At 49.0% G+C, this 18242-nt stretch overlaps 1 protein-coding gene across 1 annotated transcript; it reads right to left on the bottom strand.

Annotated features, from left to right (window-relative positions):
• Positions 1 to 11098: 11098 nt before the first annotated feature.
• LOC308593085 (lymphocyte antigen 6E-like) lies at positions 11099 to 15972 on the bottom strand. The gene is made up of 3 exons (XM_081205315.1): positions 15672 to 15972; positions 13450 to 13569; positions 11099 to 11497 (listed from the first exon to the last, which is right to left on the bottom strand). Exons 1-3 carry the CDS (start codon positions 15730 to 15732, stop codon positions 11364 to 11366), a joined length of 315 nt encoding a protein of 104 aa, XP_081061441.1. The 5' UTR covers positions 15733 to 15972; the 3' UTR covers positions 11099 to 11363.
• Between the last annotated feature and the right edge of the window lie 2270 nt (positions 15973 to 18242).

The raw sequence follows: 18242 nt of genomic DNA, 5'->3' as shown, positions 1-18242 counted from the left end.
TAGATAAGGCAAGGAAAAGTCCTTACCACCTGCTTTTTAATCAATATTTCTGAGCCCTTTGCTCTCCTACTTTCAAGGCTCGCCGGGTTTTGGGAGATGGAGGGTCTGGAATGCTTTCTAAAGACACTGTGTCCATCAGTTGTTGCCCTCCTGGAGGATCCTCTTCCTTCTCCTGTTCTCCCATTATTTCCGAGCTTTCACGTTGCCACTCCCACGGGCCCGACCTGCCCGGGCTAAGAGGGCACTTGTGCCCACCACCTCCCTCCGCGCCTGGCCCAACCCAGCCTCACCCCTTTGCCACGGCGCCGTTGCCGGAGGGAGGGAGGAAGGAAGATGGGGAAGGCCACGCCAGGATCGCAGGCTGGGAGCATAGCTGTCAACCGTCCCTTATTTGGCAGGAAACTCCCTTATCCCAGCGCCATGTTCCGCTGCTGTCCCTTATTGATGATGTCCTTTAAATTTCCCGGGTTTCATGCTCGTCCGGCTTGGGAGGCAAGCAGCGGCTCGGGGTCCTCTGCCACGAGAGAGAGAGCGCGCGCATGAGCTGCCGCGTCTCTGTCTCTCCCTTTTCCCCCTCAAGGGCGCGTCGTGAGGAGACAGGTGGCGGTGGGCGGGCAGGCAGCCCCTCTCTTGCGAGACTTTCGCCGCACTGCCAGGGGAAGCTGGAGGCGGCTGAGGAGGCAGCCTGAAGGAAGAGGAGGGGATGGGGAGGGACGCAGAAGGGAGGCACTTCAGCGGCCACCGTGGCGCCGCAACCGCCTCATGCCGGGCTCGCGGGTGAGAGTCTCTCTTCCTCTGTCTCTCTCGGGCGGGAAAGGGGCGATGGAACTCTTCGCGCCAGGACGACGGGAGCCCTGGCGTGCATAAGCTAAGCAAAATCCCTTATTTTGGCTGCTGATCCCTTATTTTCAAGGCTTTGTTGTTGTTTAGTCGTTTAGTCATGTCCTACTCTTCATGACCCCATGGACCAGAGCACACCAGGCACTCCTGTTTTCCACTGTCTCCCGCAGTTTGGTCAAACTCATGCTGGTAGCTTCAAGAACACTGTCCCACCATCTCGTCCTCTGTCGTCCCCTTCTCCTTGTGCCCTCCATCTTTCCCTACATCAGGGTCTTTTCCAGGGAGTCTTCTCACTATAATATTTTACTATTTTCTAATACTAATAATGTGAATGTTTATTTAAATCCTGCCATCAAATCTATTGACTTTCTTTGTTTCTGCAAATATAATATAAATGGTTCCCATTCTTTTTCAAAGTCACTGTTGTCTTTTTCTCTCAATCTATCTGTCGTTTTTGCCAGTTCTGCATAGTTCATCATCTTCTCTTGCCATTGTTCTTTAGTTGGTATGTCAATGACAGAGAGAATGATTGGGTAGAGAAGTTGGCGTTGGCGGAATTTGCCTACAACAATGCGGAGAATGTGTCCACAGGGATGAGCCCCTTCCCTTTTTGGCTAATTATGGGTGTCATCCCAGGGCATTTCCCGGGGGAGGAGGGGAGAGATGGAGCGTCCCGGCCGCCGAACAGTTTGTAGAAGAAATGGAAGCGATCCATCGTCAGCTCCAACTTAACTTAGACAGGGCCAAGGAAGAATATAAGAGACAGGCAGACAAACACAGAAGGGAAGGTGAAACCATTAGGGTCGGGGATCAGGTGTGGCTGTCAACCCAAGGGTTGCCGTTCAAAGGGGGTTGTAAGAAATTAAGACCCAAAAGATTGGGTCCATTTGAGGTCATGCAACAGGTCAACCCAGTGGCTTTCAGGCTCCGGTTACCGAACCACATGAAATTGCACCCAGTATTCCACAGGTCGTTGCTGTCACCGTATAAGGGGGAACGAGAAGGGAGGTCCACATGGGGGCCAGCAATGGAAGAAAGGGAACACAGCAGCCATGTGGCGGAAATCATTGACTCCAGGTGGAAGGGGGATCAGGTGGAGTATTTGGTAACGTGGGAAGGGGAACCGGAGTCAGAAAACACCTGGGTAATGGCAGAGGATGTCAATGACGAGGTCTTAATAGAAACGTTCCATCAAAGGTTCCCAAGGAAACCTCAGCCTGTAGCGAGGTTCCGGAGGGAATACTTTGGCCCCACCGACGAGGAGGAGGAGTTGGAAGGATTCACGGACTCGGAGTTGGAAGGAGGGATAGACTCCGATGAGGAGGAGTACTTAGAGAGCAGGAACAGCAACCGGTGGAGGGAAATGTTCGAGACGTCGGAAGATGAAGGAGGTTCTTTCCGGGGTTTTGCCTCCTCACCGCCCATAGAGGAGGGAACGGGAGGGGGTGAAGGGGGCCCTGGAGGGGAGGTGGATGTCAGGGAACTGCCATCGGAAGGACAGGAGGTGGAAGGGCTCACGCAGGTTGGGAGAGACTCAGCAGCTGAAGAGGGAACCAGCAGGGGGAGAGGAGGGGCTCCGAGGGAAAGTGAGCAGGAGGGATGGCTCAGAGACACTTCCAGCAAGGACAGTGGGGAGGTTTCAGGACCTCCTATAGGGACACCCACTCCTCGCCGGAAACTGTCACGCTGAGAGTCCAGAAGACGCGTTTCCGTTAAGGAGCTTTTATGTTGGAAACGATTCCGAAAGCAACCACTGTCGGAATCTGCCAGCGACTGACGGAGCCATGCTTAAGGCGCTCCGTCACAGACAGAGGTTTGCGGACTTGACCAAACTCTGAGGGACTAGGATTTTACGCACAAGCAGCTCATCATCCCATCACAGCATTCCGACAGTCCTTGAAAGCAGCTTGTGCAGGGGAAAGCATCATGAGCAACCCAGCCGGAACCGGAGAAGCAGGAGGAGCTGGAGCGGGTCCAAGCCTGGAAGAAAGGTACAGGATGTTGGAGGTCCAGCTAGCGCTGCAGATGGCGAGGCTCGAGGAGAGGAGGGCTCAAGATGCAGAAAAGGGAAAAACCACCCCGCTCGCCAGAAAGGTGCCAGGATTGGTGCAGAAGTTTGGGGGGGAGCCCAGGAACTATCATGCCTTTAGGACAGAGATGCAATATGCCCTTAATCTGCAGTTTGATGACTTTCCAGACGAGGAATCGCGGGTGGCATTTGTGATTGGACATCTCGAAGGGGGGGGGGGCGAAAGACTGGGTTAGGCCCCTGATGGCAGCGAATAATGACATCCTAAAGGACACGATGAAGTTCTTTCGTGCCATGGACCTGATGTTTTCCAGCGATATTGAGCAGGGAGTGGTATGCAGACAGTTAATGGCTTGTAAACAGGGGAGCCGATCCGTCCGTGAGTACTGGACTGAGTTTACCATGTTGGTCCATAAATTGGGGTGGGATCTATCGGCGTAACCCATACAAATGCTTTTTGAAGAAGGGCTTTCTTTGGCTGTGAAAGACGAACTTTCCCGGGCGCCCAGGGCGGAGTCTATGGACCAGCTGACCAAATCCGCGCTGACCATAGGAGAACGCCAGGAGGCGAGAGCCTTGGAGAGGCGGGAAGGGAAGGGGGAACGTTGGAGGGAGTTTCGCATTCCAGAGATTCCAGAGCCACCTTTCCCGCCAGGAGAGCCGATGGAAATTGGAACAGCGTGCGCGCGCACAGTTTCAAAGCCCAGTGAAGGGGGAAAGAAGGAGGGGAAAGGCGCCAAGAAATGTTATCTCTGCCAACAGCCAGGTCACTTTGCCAGAGTCTGCCCCCAAAGAAAGGAATGGCAAGGGATGGCGGGAGCTGTTGGGGAGAGAGAGGAAGAGCGCCAGCAGCAAGTAAAAGCCAACGCCTGGCTGCCACCGTCGGGGTACAGCAGCCAGGCCAAAGAGCAGTGAAAGTGCCCACGCCGGAACCTCCTAGACCCGCCCTAGTGATAGAGGTGTTGCTAGAGCTGCCAAACGGACACCCACTAAAGATAAAGGCGCTATTGGACTCAGGCAGCTCCTGTAATTTCATGAGCAAGGAGTTTGCAGCTGAACACCAGATACAGACTATCCCTTTGAGCTACCCTTTGCAGGTGACCACGATCGATGGGAGGGAGCTGTTGGGAGGAGAAGTCAGCCAACAGACCGTCCCAATGATAATGAGGGTGGCAAGGCACACTGAGCTAATAGCGTTCAACGTGGCCACCTTGGGAGGAGCTCCCATTATTTTGGGGATGAGCTGGCTAGCGTTACATGATCCGCTAGTAGGCTGGCATCAGAGAGTGGTCTCCTTTGGGTCAGCACATTGTCTAGAGCACTGCAAAGAGGAGAAAGCTCTGGAAGGGGCCAAGGCCACTCTAGCAGGGACGGAAGTAGCGGACAAGGGGAAGGTGCCCCAACAATACGCCGACCTGAGCAACGTCTTCAGCGAAAGGGAAGCTGACAAACTACCTCCGCATAGACCCTTTGACTGTCAAATCAATTTACTCCCTGGGGCTCAACTCCCAGTAGGCAAGCTGTACACCATGTCAGACAGGGAGATGCAGGAGTTGAGGGAGTTCATTGACAAAAATCTGAAGAGGGGTTTTATCCGAGAGTCCAGAGCGGTGGGTGGCAGCCCAGTGTTTTTTGTGGATTAAAAAAACACGGACAAACCGAGACTTGTGGTGGACTTTAGGGCATTAAATGCAGTGTCAGAACCAGTGGCTTTCCCTATGCCTAGAATTGATGACATCTTGACAAGGGTCAGGAAGGGAAAGATTTTTACCAAACTGGACCTGAGGGGGGCGTACAACCTGATACGAATGAGGAAAGGGGATGAATGGAAAACCACCATGTTCACCCCTTTGGGGGCATTCGAATATCTCGTTATGCCCTTTGGTCTGCAAGCAGGCTCAGCGTGTTTTCAATCGTTTATGAACCACGTCCTGGGACCTTTGCTTTACAAGAATTGCGTGGCATTCTTAGATGACGTGTTGGTATATTCAGAGAATGAGGAGCAGCATGTAAGAGACGTCAGGGAAGTGTTGGGCAAACTGCAAGCGAATCAACTGTGGGTGAAACTGGAGAAGTGTCAGTTTCATACCAAGGAGGTGGAATTCCTGGGGTACCGCTTGTCAGACAAGGGATTGGCCATGGATCCAGGCAAGGTCCAAGCGGTGCTGGAATGGAAGACACCGAAAACGAAGAAGGATGTGCAGAGATTCCTAGGGTTTGGAAACTTCTATCGGAAGTTCATCAGAAACTTTGCCCACTTGACGGCTCCCATTACTGACTGTCTCAGTAGTAAGAGGAAATTTGTTTGGACGGCGGAGGCGGAGCGAGCATTCGAGGAACTGAAAAGGGCGTTCGCTTCTGAAGAACAGCTCCTACATGTGGCTTTACAAAAACCGATGAGAGTAGAGACGGACGCATCAGACCGGGTGGTAGGGGCGGTGCTTCTGCAGCCTGGGAAGGAGAAGTCGGAGTGGAGACCGTGTGCCTTTTTCTCGCAAAAGCTGAACAAATCCGAGAGGAACTACACGGTGTATGACCGAGAACTACTCGCCATTCACGAAGCGTTCCGAAGATGGAGGCACCTATTAATTGGCGCACAACATAAGGTGCAAGTGTGCACTGACCACAAGAACCTAGAGTATTGGAGAACGGCACGAGTACTCAACCAACGGCAAGTGAGATGGGCCCAGGAGTTCTCCAAATTCCACTTTGAAATTTGTTATGTGCCAGGCCCAGAGAACGTTAGGGCGGATGCTCTTTCACGTAAACCTGAATATTTGGAGGGGGAGGGAGCACCCGAAGAGAGACATGTCATCCCAGAGGACCGCTGGGTGTGTGGGGCGGCATTGGTGGGGCAAAGAGAACTGGTAGAGGGAACAGAGAATGATGAATACGCCCAGGACAAACTCAGAGGTCTTAGGAGGGAGGGAGAGAAACCCGGAGGGTTTGAGGAACGAAATGGGGCATTGTATTACAAGGGGGCACTGTATATACCCGAAGGAGAATTGAGGGGGAGAGTACTCAAGCAGTTGCACGACAGCCCCACAGCGGGGCATTTTGGGCAACACAAAACCATGTGGTTGGTCACCAGGGAATTTTGGTGGCCCAAGGTGAGGGAAGATGTACGGGAGTATGTTAGAGGGTGTGACCAATGCCAGCGAGCCAAAGGGGAGAGGCGGGCGCCGGCGGGGTTATTAGAACCATTACCCACACCAGAACGACCATGGGAGGCAGTGTCGATAGATTTTATGACTGATCTGCCGAAGTCCAAGGGGAAAACAGCCATCATGGTAGTAGTAGACCTATTAACAAAGATGTGCCACTTTGTAGCATGCTCGCATGCAGTCACGGCGGAAGAGACAGCGAAATTGTTTGTAGAGCACATTTTTAGGTTGCATGGCGCCCCCTTGAGGGTGGTCTCAGATAGAGGGAAACAATTTACGTCCAGGTTCTGGAGGAAGCTCATGAGCTTACTGCACGTAGAGGTCAATTTTTCGACTGCCCGGCACCCTGAAACCAACGGGCAGGAGGAAAGAGCGAACGGTATCCTCCAGCAATACCTGAGGTGTTATGTCAATGACAGGGAACTGCCATCGGAAGGAGGGATAGACTCCGATGAGGAGGAGTACTTAGAGAGCAGGAACAGCAACCGGTGGAGGGAAATGTTCGAGACGTCGGAAGATGAAGGAGGTTCTTTCCGGGGTTTTGCCTCCTCACCGCCCATAGAGGAGGGAACGGGAGGGGGTGAAGGGGGCCCTGGAGGGGAGGTGGATGTCAGGGAACTGCCATCGGAAGGACAGGAGGTGGAAGGGCTCACGCAGGTTGGGAGAGACTCAGCAGCTGAAGAGGGAACCAGCAGGGGGAGAGGAGGGGCTCCGAGGGAAAGTGAGCAGGAGGGATGGCTCAGAGACACTTCCAGCAAGGACAGTGGGGAGGTTTCAGGACCTCCTATAGGGACACCCACTCCTCGCCGGAAACTGTCACGCTGAGAGTCCAGAAGACGCGTTTCCGTTAAGGAGCTTTTATGTTGGAAACGATTCCGAAAGCAACCACTGTCGGAATCTGCCAGGGACTGACGGAGCCATGCTTAAGGCGCTCCGTCACAGACAGAGGTTTGCGGATTTGACCAAACTCTGAGGGACTAGGATTTTACGCACAAGCAGCTCATCATCCCATCACAGGTACGGATGATGGGAGATGTAGTCAGCAACATCTGAATGGTCAAAGGCTCCTTGGCCCTAACTTTTACCAGCAAATTGCGAGCAGTCATGGAGCAGAGTAAAAAAATAAGGCATGGATGGCAAGTATCTAGGATCTAGTCCCCAAATCGATTCCAGATTAGCTTGGGGTATAGGGAGCCAATCTCCCCGCAATCAAAGGTGGCCATATATCAGAAATCAATATCAGTGTGAATGAAATATACTCAGAGTCGAGAGTGGATTTCATGCTTTTTATTCAGCTCATAGTAGTGAGGAATGAAAGTTCCTCCAGAATGTCTGCTTTATATACATTATTTACACAATGGGCCCCACATGATTGGCTAATTCCGGGATTCTCCTGTAGGCCAATCAGGTTGCGGATTCACTTCCACCTGGAGTTGGATTGGGTGGCTCCTGTGGACCAATCAGACTGCTGCATTCTGGGTCCTATTGTTCCAGGACCAATCAGATTGCTGCCTTTTGGATCCTATTCAACTCAGTACATAATAGAATGTCTGCCGGTGCTACACTACTCTCAATGGGATGTGCATTCCCAACTCCAAGTAGAAAATCTGGAGGAAAGTACCAGTACTTTTGAAAGGGAAACAACCCCCCAAAAAATAATTGTTCGGATATCAGAAAGACTTGTGGACTTTCAATGACTGGGGAGAAACAGACTGTTTTTACGTATTATTAGATCCAGTTTCACATGGATCTGTGTGCTCGAATGAGAACCAGAGGGCCCCTCCCCCAGCATCATTATTTCTGAGAATTATGGAATAAACATGAAAATAAATTTAATGCCTCCTACAAGTAGCGAAGCGTCTCCTCCAGACTGGGGATTTTCAGTTGGTATATTTTCTGTAACATCTCATTGACCCACGAACTACTGCATTACTGCCATTTGCACATCATTGTGTTTTATTGTTTTTATTTTTTATTGTTTTTATTGTTTATTTTTTATTGTGTTTTATTGTGTTTTCTGCAGTGCTTCCCCCAGTGTTGTTTCACGATTGCCACCTGCCAGGGCACTTTTGTAGGGGAGAACAACAAAAGCGGCACAAGCTTTGCAGTGTGGAAAGTTACAGGATGTCAGCAGAAAGTTGCGGGGCAAGTGCAGATTGGAAATGAAGTGGCACGTCCACCCCAAAATTGTTGCAAGCGCACTCAGTATTTAAGGACAGATCCTGTTGATATAGAAAAAAATAGGGGTGGTTGGCTTTTGCTGCCCAACTCCCCAAGGGACTGTGTTACAGAAATTACAGGGAGGGGGGGCACATCTTTAAAGTTGTTAAATGTTACAAATATTATGCATAAATGTATCCTTTTGACTTGACAGCTCAGGGAAGTTACCTAGCTTTAAAAATAATATAAAATCAACTCCTTTGACAGTTTCCTTCATTCCAAAGCTATTTTTCCCCTTGAAAAGGGACTCCAGGAAGTTCCCAGAGGTGACAATTGCTGAGCTGGTTGTTGGCCAAGGAAAGCCTAATCCCACCAGCAGACTTGCCAAGGGGTCCAGACATGCAAAGGAAGTTCTATTGTACTTTTGGGTAGTGGGACTTCAGAGGTGTTTGCCTATGCTAATCTCATACCTGGGTCTTGCCCTGCCATGTCTGCTTATGCTAATCTTGTACCAAGGACTTGTCTGGACATGTTTGCCAAGGTTAAACTAGTGTAACCCCTGCCTACCCCTCCCCTTTTGTGACATGTCAGTGATGTAGCAATGATGCTGTACGAATTGTATTCTGGGATATGGTGGGAAAGATTTAAAAGTCCTTGTCACCCCATCCTCGGGGTTCAAAATTCCTCTTTGAACCTGTTGCGCAATAAACTTTGGTCTACAGCTATTTGCTCCTTACTTTATTCTGTAGGGACCTGTGGGCTCTGCCCGATGAGCTGGGTGACTGAGCAGCCTCACACCTAGATTTTTCCATAACAGACTGAGTCCCCTAAGTCCACAATCAGTCAGAGATAAAGGGATGGAGGCAGGATGCAGTGAAAGCAAGGCAGATCTTTATTTTTCTGTTGCAACAGAGTTCCTTCGCCTCTTAGCAAGGAGGGAAGACAGACCCAGAACCCAGAAGAAACATCTCTTTTAAGGGTTTTGCATTTTGGAAGTGGAGTAGAAGCACATCTAAAACAGTCAGAAATTACATCACACAGAAGGTGGGGTTACTGTGGCTTAGGCTGGCCAAGGTGTGATACTCCTGAGGATTTAGCAAGTTTTACATTGTTCCAGACACAGTTTACACAAAACGTTAGCATTTGATAAGACAGTTGGGATGCCCGTCAGACATCCCTCAATGCAGAGCATCTGGGCAAACAATGACAATTAATACGAAGGAGGTTCATAGATATAGGAGAGGAAATCCTTCAGGGACTTCTCCTGATTGCTCTCGTCCTACCTGCTCTCAGGCAAGGGGGATTAAGGAGGCAGAGGAAATATTGAGAGCCAAGATGGCTTTGGATTGCTCTCCGATACTATTTTAGACGTATGGTTTACTGTACGTATGTGTGTTTACCTTGTGCAATTATCAACATTTATTCTATATTCAAGGCCTTAGAATCCCCATAACAATGTATAAGCCCCTTGCCAGGTACCATCACTGAGTACAAACCATCATGAATCCACAACATATCCACTCCACTTTCCCGCGGGGAGGAGTTGCGATGCACCGCGTGGCCACCCACTTACCACCGGGGGTGGGGGAATTTGTCCCCCATTGCCTGGGGGAGGCGTGGCCGGGACCGTTTAAACCAAGGAGCGAACTGGAGGGCTTCCTCTTTGGCTTGCTTCCTCAATCACCCTCCCTCCCTATTTTGCAGGTTTTAGGCACTGGCCTTGCTATGGACCTTGGTTGGTCACCTTGATTGTCCAAGGGGCCTGGTAGGAATTTTTCCCACTTGGCAAATTGGCACTGGCCATTTGGTTTCCGCCTCCCTCGTAGCAATCGTCACAACTTTGTTAGGGTTGCTGTTAGGCAGTGTTTGACCTTGTGATGGGGGAGGGTGTTGGGATACTGCCAGGGAGATAGAGTCCATCATGGCCCCCAAGCCGGCTGCCGGACGATCCATCGACCTCCCGTAGACACGCAGTATCAGCAATTAGCGACATGAGCTCCAGAACATTCTAGAGCCGATGCACACTCTTTATCAGCAGTTAGTGCACAGCCAAAAGTTGCACTCAGGAGAGCACTATTTACAAGTTTTATTCAGAGTTGATCAGAACAAAGAAAGACATGACTGCCTGCGTCAGTGTCTCCGACAGAGAGAGAAAACGAAAGCAACAGAAAACATAAACATCCTGTGAACAGGAAATACGCAGACTCTGTGACTCACAGCCTGCTCCCTTTTAAGGTGGAACGGAAATATCCTAACAGAGGGGAGGTGTGGCCATCACCTGCCCCTCCAAACTTAAGGGTATTCCATTAAAGGAATCTGGGGGTGTAGATCTTGTCCGAAGCCCGGGTTGGGGGCTAGGGCCATGATATGACCCCGACAGGAACACCAGGGGGAGCTTGAGTTGGTCTGCACCGACGGGGCTCCCGCTTCTGGTGGTTTACCCTTACCGGACTCCCTGCACAACAGGCAGGAGTCAGATATAGTGGGGTCCAATCAATGCCTAAGCCAATACCGCTCACATTCTGTAATTCATTAAAGTTGTGGCCAAATTTGCCCAATAACATAAACCTAATATCCGTGTCCTTGTGTGAGTTATTTCCCAACGAGGGGGTGGCTGCGGGGTCTCGGCACACAAATGGCTCCATTTATTCAATGGATTGACGATTCGCCACTTAAGAGCAGGTCGCTTATAGACATAGACCAGGGTTTCCCAAGCTCTGGTGTCCAGCTGTTTCCGGACTACAACTCCCATCATCCCTAGCTAGCAGGACCAGTGGTCAGGGATGATGGGAATTGTAGTCCCCCAAAACAGCCGGAGACCCTGACATAGACTTTGCATGGACAAATATAACAAAATTTGAAACTCGTCGATACAAAACGCAGTAGGTTAAGAAATTGCTAACAATTGTTGCAGGAATATGCGATTTTATTTTTCTTCTTTCATTTCTTTTGCTTAAAAAATGCAGAACCTTTCATGTAAAGAAAAAAAATTGAATAAACAGGGTGCCTGGAGGAGGCCAATGCTTGCCTGGTGTTGCAGGGTCAAAATGTAGCCAAAAGGGATCATTATACTTTCTTTGCAGAACACAATGGCTGAGCCCATAGAGAATGCAGCTTACTTCAAGGGCATTCCAGACTGGCCCTTCCACTCAGCGTGGACCAGACACTTTTTATTTTGGGGGCCACAGGTTGCACCAGTTGTGTTTGCAGCAGAAGACCGACTTGGGTGCGCTGCTTGAATTATTGCTTTCGGTGGGACATGCCTGGCCACACTTCTTGGTGATGAGAACCTTGGCATCGTCACCTTGAGGCAGGAAGGAAATTTAAAAAAAAGCACATATGAAGCTCTCGCCCAATACAGAATCCAAGCCTAATTACAGATACCGACATATTCATTCTCTGCTGTCTCCACAACTGCCAGAACTTAGCTTGTAAGCTCCTTGCAGCAGGGACCTAGGTGTTTTGGTTGTGGTTCATTTGAGTTTTTGACTGCCTATGTTAGTCTGTAAAAGTGCATTGATGATCCTAGATAAATAATTGCCGTTGTAATGAAGATTTGTCCCGAGGGCAGCATGACTGGGGTGGTGGTGGCCAGGGCCGGATTTAGGTTTGATGAGGCCCTCAGCTACCGAAGGTAATGGGGCCCTTTATATGTCCAGCTGTCCTTTGTCGTCAACAAATGGTCACTGTTTTTTGTGTTGAATATATGCCAGCTGGTAATTTATGGACCTAATAGGTATCTAAAGCCATTTGCACGTAACGAAGTATGTATTTTATCATTATAATTGCTGAACTGAAATACAATTAAGAAGAAGTATATTAATAATAATAAAAAAGGTAAAGGACCCCTGACAGTTAAGTCCAGTCGCAAATGACTCTAGGGTTGCGGAGCTCATCTCGCTTTACTAGCCAAGGGAGCCGGCATTTGTCCACAGACAGTTTTTCTGGGTCATGTGGCCAGCATGACTAAGCCACTTCTGGCGAACCAGAGCAGCGCACGGAAATGCTGTTTACCTTCCCGCCAGAGTGCCATCGAACCAGTGAAATACAATTAAGAAGTATATTAATAGTGAAATAATGATTAAGCTCTAACTTAACATGATTGGGGGCCCATGACTTACATCATTGGAGCCTACACAACACAAAACACTGTTGCTGCATGTAGGTTTTATTTTATTTGTTTTTTATCTTATATTTTGGAAATGTACACTAAACCGTTTCTGGTGCAACGGGACACTGTGAAGGAAACCAGAGTGCACAGAAACACCGTTTACTTTCCCACCACAGTGGTACCTATTTATCTACTTGCTTCTGAACTGCTAGGTTGGCAGGAGCAGGGACCGAACAACGGGAGCTCACCCTGTTGTGGGGATTCGAACAGCCAAACTTCCAATCGGCAAGCCCTAGGCTCTGTGGTTTAGACCACAGCACCACCCGCGTCCCCTGATGAAAATAAGGATGTCCTATTCAATCATCATCATCAGTGCTTTTCAATAAGAGTAGGAAAATTAGAATAACCCTGATAAAATTAGAATAAGCACTGATGATGATGATGATAATATTTTTTATTTTTCATTATGTATTTTTATTTTGTACTTTTCAAGTTTATATATTTCACTAATTTTATACATTTCACTAATTTAACCCAGTGGTACCTTTTTTATCTACTTGCTTTCGAACTGCTAGGTTGGCAGGATCAGGGACTGAGCAACGGGAGCTCACCGTGTCGTGGGGATTCAAACCGCCGACCTTCCAATCGGCAAGCCCAAGAAGCTCGGTGGTTTAGACCACAGTGCCACTTGCATTCCTGTCCTCCCTCTACCCATCCCAGGATCTGTGCATGTGGAAATTGCACAGAATTTCCATAGGGTTTTTGTTTGTTTGTTTGCTTAAGAGGAGGGAGAAAGGTTGTTTTCTGCTGCTCCAGAGAAGCGGACACGGAGCAATGGAGCCAAACTACAAGAAAGAAGATTCCACCTAAACATTAGGAAGAACTTCCTGACAGTAAGAGCTGTTCGACAGTGGAATTTGCTGCCAAGGAGTCTCCTTCTTTGGAGGTCTTTAAGCAGAGGTTTGACAACCATATGTCAGGAGTGCTCTGATGGTGTTTCCTGCTTGGCAGGGGGTTGGACTCGATGGCCCTTGTGGTCTCTTCCAACTCTATGATTCTATGATTCTATTCTATGATTCTATGAGGGCAGGCCAGTCTTGAGATCCGTTCAAATGTGCAGCTAAGCAGCTGATCGCAGAACTAACCTGTTTCGTCAACATCCCTCATTGTTAGACATGCATTTTCCTGGTCAGGACAAATAGTCATTTGCAGACACTTCCAATTAGAGGGCTGTCTTTCGCAAGTGAAACAAATAATCGAATCAGCTGCAAAGCGAAGGGAGAGAGGGAGATAAAACTTTGGGGGCAGGAAATTCCTGGACAGCACAATCACTTTAAATACTTGCTTTTAGCTTTTAGCTTTTTAAAAAGCAACAACTGATAACTTCATTGTTTTCTATTTTTGGTAAACTGATTTGAGGGTGTGTTTCCCCCTATTTTGGCTTAATAATAATAATAATAATAATAATAATAATAATAATAATAATAATGCATATTATTTATATCCCACCCTCCCTAGCCGAAGCCGGGCTCAGAGTGGCTAACAACAATGAAATGATAAAACATTCTAAAATCATTTTATTATAAAATTAATTCCAATCAGATTAATGGCAACCTCCACCTTAGCCATGACAAAGGGCTGGCCTTGCTGGGTGCAATTTTTTTATTTTTTAAAAAAGCCAGCAGGGTGCTCCCCCCAGCCCTCCCAGCCTACCCCCCCCCCCGTCATAGCACAACCATCTTTTGAAACTCTATAGCAGTTTCATATTATGTGGCGCCAGCAGGTGGCATCATCTTGCAAAACGATGCTCCAAACTCCTCCCAGGCACACTGCAAAGGAATTGGATCGTGGTGAAAGCGGTTAGTCAAAACCAGGTCAGCATTTGTGATAGGTCAATGCAAGAAATTCTTGGCCCAGTAAACAGCAAACAGCCTTTGAAGTGTTGCCAATCAAAGGTTGGCTTATTCTTTCGGAGGCTCAGCCAGTCCTCTTCCAGTCTCCTCCACCCCACGCTTTCAGGAATAAGCAAAACAGACCCAGTTTGAAATGAATGCCAACACGATTTCCTTATGGATTTAGCATGCTCCGTTGCAAGTAAATCCCACTGAAGCAAAGAACAGATTCGTGAATTTAGGTTTCTTTCAGTTCCGATTTCCCCCCAGCTCTCCACATTTCTGCAACAATTTGCCTTTAAAAATGCCCTTGCAATATTTCCTCAGTGTTTAAGTGTGAACTTTCCCTAATGTTTTTGCATGCAATTTTGAATGTACGTATTTTTGTGAGTACATTTCTGCGTGTTATTTCCCCTTAATGTATGCGACAGAGAACAGCATTGCAAAATTCAGAAAAGGGTGAATTTTGAAGGAAAGATGTGTTCTGGTCCACGTCTTGTTTTGGGAAGTGCAAATTAATAATAATAATAATAATAATAATAATAATAATAATAATAATAATACTTTATTATTTGTACCCCGCCCATCTGGCTGGGTTTCCCTAGCCACTCTGGGTGGCTTCCAACAAACACATTAAAAACTTCCCTGAACAGGGCTGCCTTCAGATGTCTTCTGAATGTCAGGTAGTTGTTTATCTCTTTGACATCTGATGGGAGGCGTTCCACAGGGCGGGTGCCACTACCGAGAAGGCCCTCTGTCTGGTTCCATGTAACTTTGCTTCTCGCAATGAGGGAACCGCCAGAAGGCCCTCGGAGCTGGACCTCAGTGTCTGGGTAGAACGATGGGAGTGGAGATGCTCCTTCAGATATACTGGACCGAGGCCATTTAGGGCTTTAAAGGTCAGCACCAGCACTTTGAATTGTGCTCGGAAACATACTGGGAGCCAATGTAGGTCTTTCAAGACTGGGGTTATGTGGTCTCGGCGGCCGCCCCCAGTCACCAGTCTAGCTGCCGCATTCTGGATTAGTTGCAGTTTCCGGGTCACCTTCAAGGGTAGCCCCACACAGAGCGCATTGCAGTAGTCCAAGCGGGAGATAACCAGAGCATGCACCACTCTGGCGAGACAGTCTGTGGGCAGAGAGGGTCTCAGCCTGCGTACCAGGTGGAGCTGGTAAACAGCCGCCCTGGTCACAGAATTGACCTGTGCCTCCATGGACAGCTGTGAGTCCAAAATGACTCCCAGGCTGCGCTCCTGTTCCTTCACAGTTACGCCATTCAGGAACTAGGCTCTCCTTAAAATGCAAAGCAAACCAACCCCCCCCCCTCCAGACTTTGGAATGGAAACCAGCAGCCTTAATTTCCCTGCAAAAGCAGCCAGGGCCATTCTATTAAAGCAGACTGTCTCTCTTCGGTTTCCCAAAGCGCCATTCTGCTTTCATGCTTCGGTTAAGGTGGAGGGCAAGACAGGAGCTTACCTATCTGTGTGCAGACGATCACCGCACCCAACAAGGAGAGAAGATAAGACGCCTTCTTCATTGTCGTTGCTCCAGCTGTCTCTGAATGATCAAGTTCTCCTTTGGAGAGGTTATTTATAAAGGGACAAAGGCAGCTCTAGAATCCCCAATTATCTGCAACAGGGTGTGAGCTCTTTGGAAGAAATTTTCCATTGTGGTCTAAAGGAAAGCCCAGCAATGCATTTGGCACCAGCTTGGCTTCAGGAGTTACGGGAAGGAGGCGCGCAAGATCCTATCCAACTTAGGGACTCCACGCCGGATTTTTGTAGGGTTTAATCCTTGACGCAATGGTTCCCATTGGTTCCCTTGACCAACCACATTCTGTCTGTGGCTCCCCTGTGGGAGCCATGCACAATGGGGTTTCCATTTCAGGACATGTGTGGGTGAGGACTCTCCCATTCCGCAACTGCTCTACCACTTCCCGGTGGTGGTTTTTGGAGTGCGTGTAAATGGTATCTGAAGAAGTGTGCATGCACACGAAAGCTCATACCAAGAACTAACTTAGTTGGTCTTTAAGGTGCTACTGGAAGGAATTTTTTTTATTTTGTGTAACTGGGAGTGCATGTTCTGATGGGAAGCCAAGCAAGGCCAAGGCTCTGTAAGGCCAAGTTGGTGCATTCCACCTGGCATTCCCAAGTCTGCCTTTCCCAAAATTAGTGTGCGTGTGGAGGTGGAGAAGATTAAGATTAGGATCAGAAGAAGAAGTGTTTTGTTATTGCAGGGAAGGAGAGAAGCGTGGCATTGCAACAAAAGAAAAACACCCTTTCCCGCCAGATAAATGCCAGTGGATGGAGTCCTTAGCATGTTTGCCTGCAAGTGAATTCCATTGAAACCAGTGAGGGTTACTTCCAGGTAAATATGGCCAACTTGCCAACAACCTTGCCAACTTGCTAACAAAGGTCCGTACAGTTAAAGCTATGGTTTTCCCAGTAGTGATGTATGGAAGTGAGAGCTGGACCATAAAGAAGACTGATCACCAAAGAATTGATGCTTTTGAATTCTGGTGCTGGAGGAGACTCTTGAGAGTCCCATGGACTGCCAGAAGATCAAACCTCTCCATTCTGAAGGAAATCAGCCCTGAGTGCTCCCTGGAAGGACAGACCCTGAAGCTGAGGCTCCAAGACTTTGGCCACCTCAGGAGAAGAGAAGACTCCCTGGGAAAGACCCTGACATTGGGAAAGATGGAGGGCACAAGGAGAAGGGGACGACAGAGGACGAGATGGTGGGACAGTGTTCTCAAAGCTACCAGCATGAGTTTGACCAAACTGTGGGAGGCAGTGGAAGACAGAAGTGCCTGGCATCCTCTGGTCCATGGGGTCACGAAGAGTCAGAGATGACTAAACAACAACAAAATATGGCCAGAGTCAAGCTATTAAAGGTAGAACATCTCTGTTTGTCTAAAGTCCTTTATGTACAGTGGTGCCCCGCAAGACGAACGCCTCGCAAGACGAATTTCCCTATGGGCTTGCTTCGCAAAACGAAGCTTGCCCCGCAAGCTGCGGGGACAGCGGGAAGCGCAGCGCGTCTTCCCCGCTGTCCCTGGACCTCTTTTGAAGCAAGGGGTGGCGGGGAGAAGCGCTGCGCTTCCCGCTGTCCCCGGACCTCTTTTGAAGCAAGGGGTGGCGTGGAGAAGATCGCTTCTCCCCGTTGCCAGCCCCGCAAGCTCCAGGGACAGAGGGGAAGGCGCAGCGCCTTCCCCTCTCTCCCCAGACCCCTTTTGAACCAAGGGGCGGCAAGGGGGAGAAGCGATCTTCTCCTCTCCGCCCCTTGCTTCAAAAGAGGGGACAGAGTGGCGCTTCCCCTCTGTCCCCAGATGGTCTCCATAGGAACGCATTGATTGATTTCAATGCATTCCTATGGGAAACCGTGCTTCGCAAGACGAAAAACTCGCAAGAAGAAAAAACTTGCGGAACGAATTAATTTCGTCTTGCGAGGCACCACTGTACTGCTTTTCATCAATACAACAACAGCAACAGCAACAACAACAACAATTTATTATTTATACCCCGCCCATCTGGCTGAGTTTCCCCAGTCACTCTGGGTGGCTCCCAATCAAGTGTTAAAAATAATACAGCATTAAATATTAGAAACTTCCCTAAACAGGGCTGCCTTCAGATGTCTTTTAAAGATAAAATTGCTGCTTATTTGCTTCACATCTGGTGGGAGGGCGTTCCACAGGGCGGGCGCCATCACCGAGAAGGCCCTTTGCCTGGTTCCCTGTAATTTGGCTTCTTGCAGGGAGGGAACCACCAGAAGGCCCTCGGCGTTGGACCTCAGTGTCCGGGCAGAACGATGGGGGTGGAGATGCTCCTTCAGGTATACAGACTGAGGCTGTTTAGGGCTTTAAAGGTCAGCACCAGCACTTTGAATTGTGCTCGGAAACGTACTGGGAGCCAGTTGAGGTCTTTCAAGACTGGTGTTATGTGGTCTTGGCTGCTGCTCCCAGTCACCAGTCTAGCCAACGCATTCTGGATTAGTTGCAGTTTCTGGGTCACCTTCAAAGGTGGCCCCATTTAGAGCGCATTGCAGTAG

The sequence above is a fragment of the Podarcis bocagei genome, assembly GCF_964188305.1.
Source record: "Podarcis bocagei genome assembly, chromosome: 8".
NCBI classification, from domain to species: domain Eukaryota; kingdom Metazoa; phylum Chordata; class Lepidosauria; order Squamata; family Lacertidae; genus Podarcis; species Podarcis bocagei.
The sequence above is the reverse complement of the archived record's forward strand: the minus strand, read 5'-3'. Positions and strand labels throughout refer to the sequence as shown.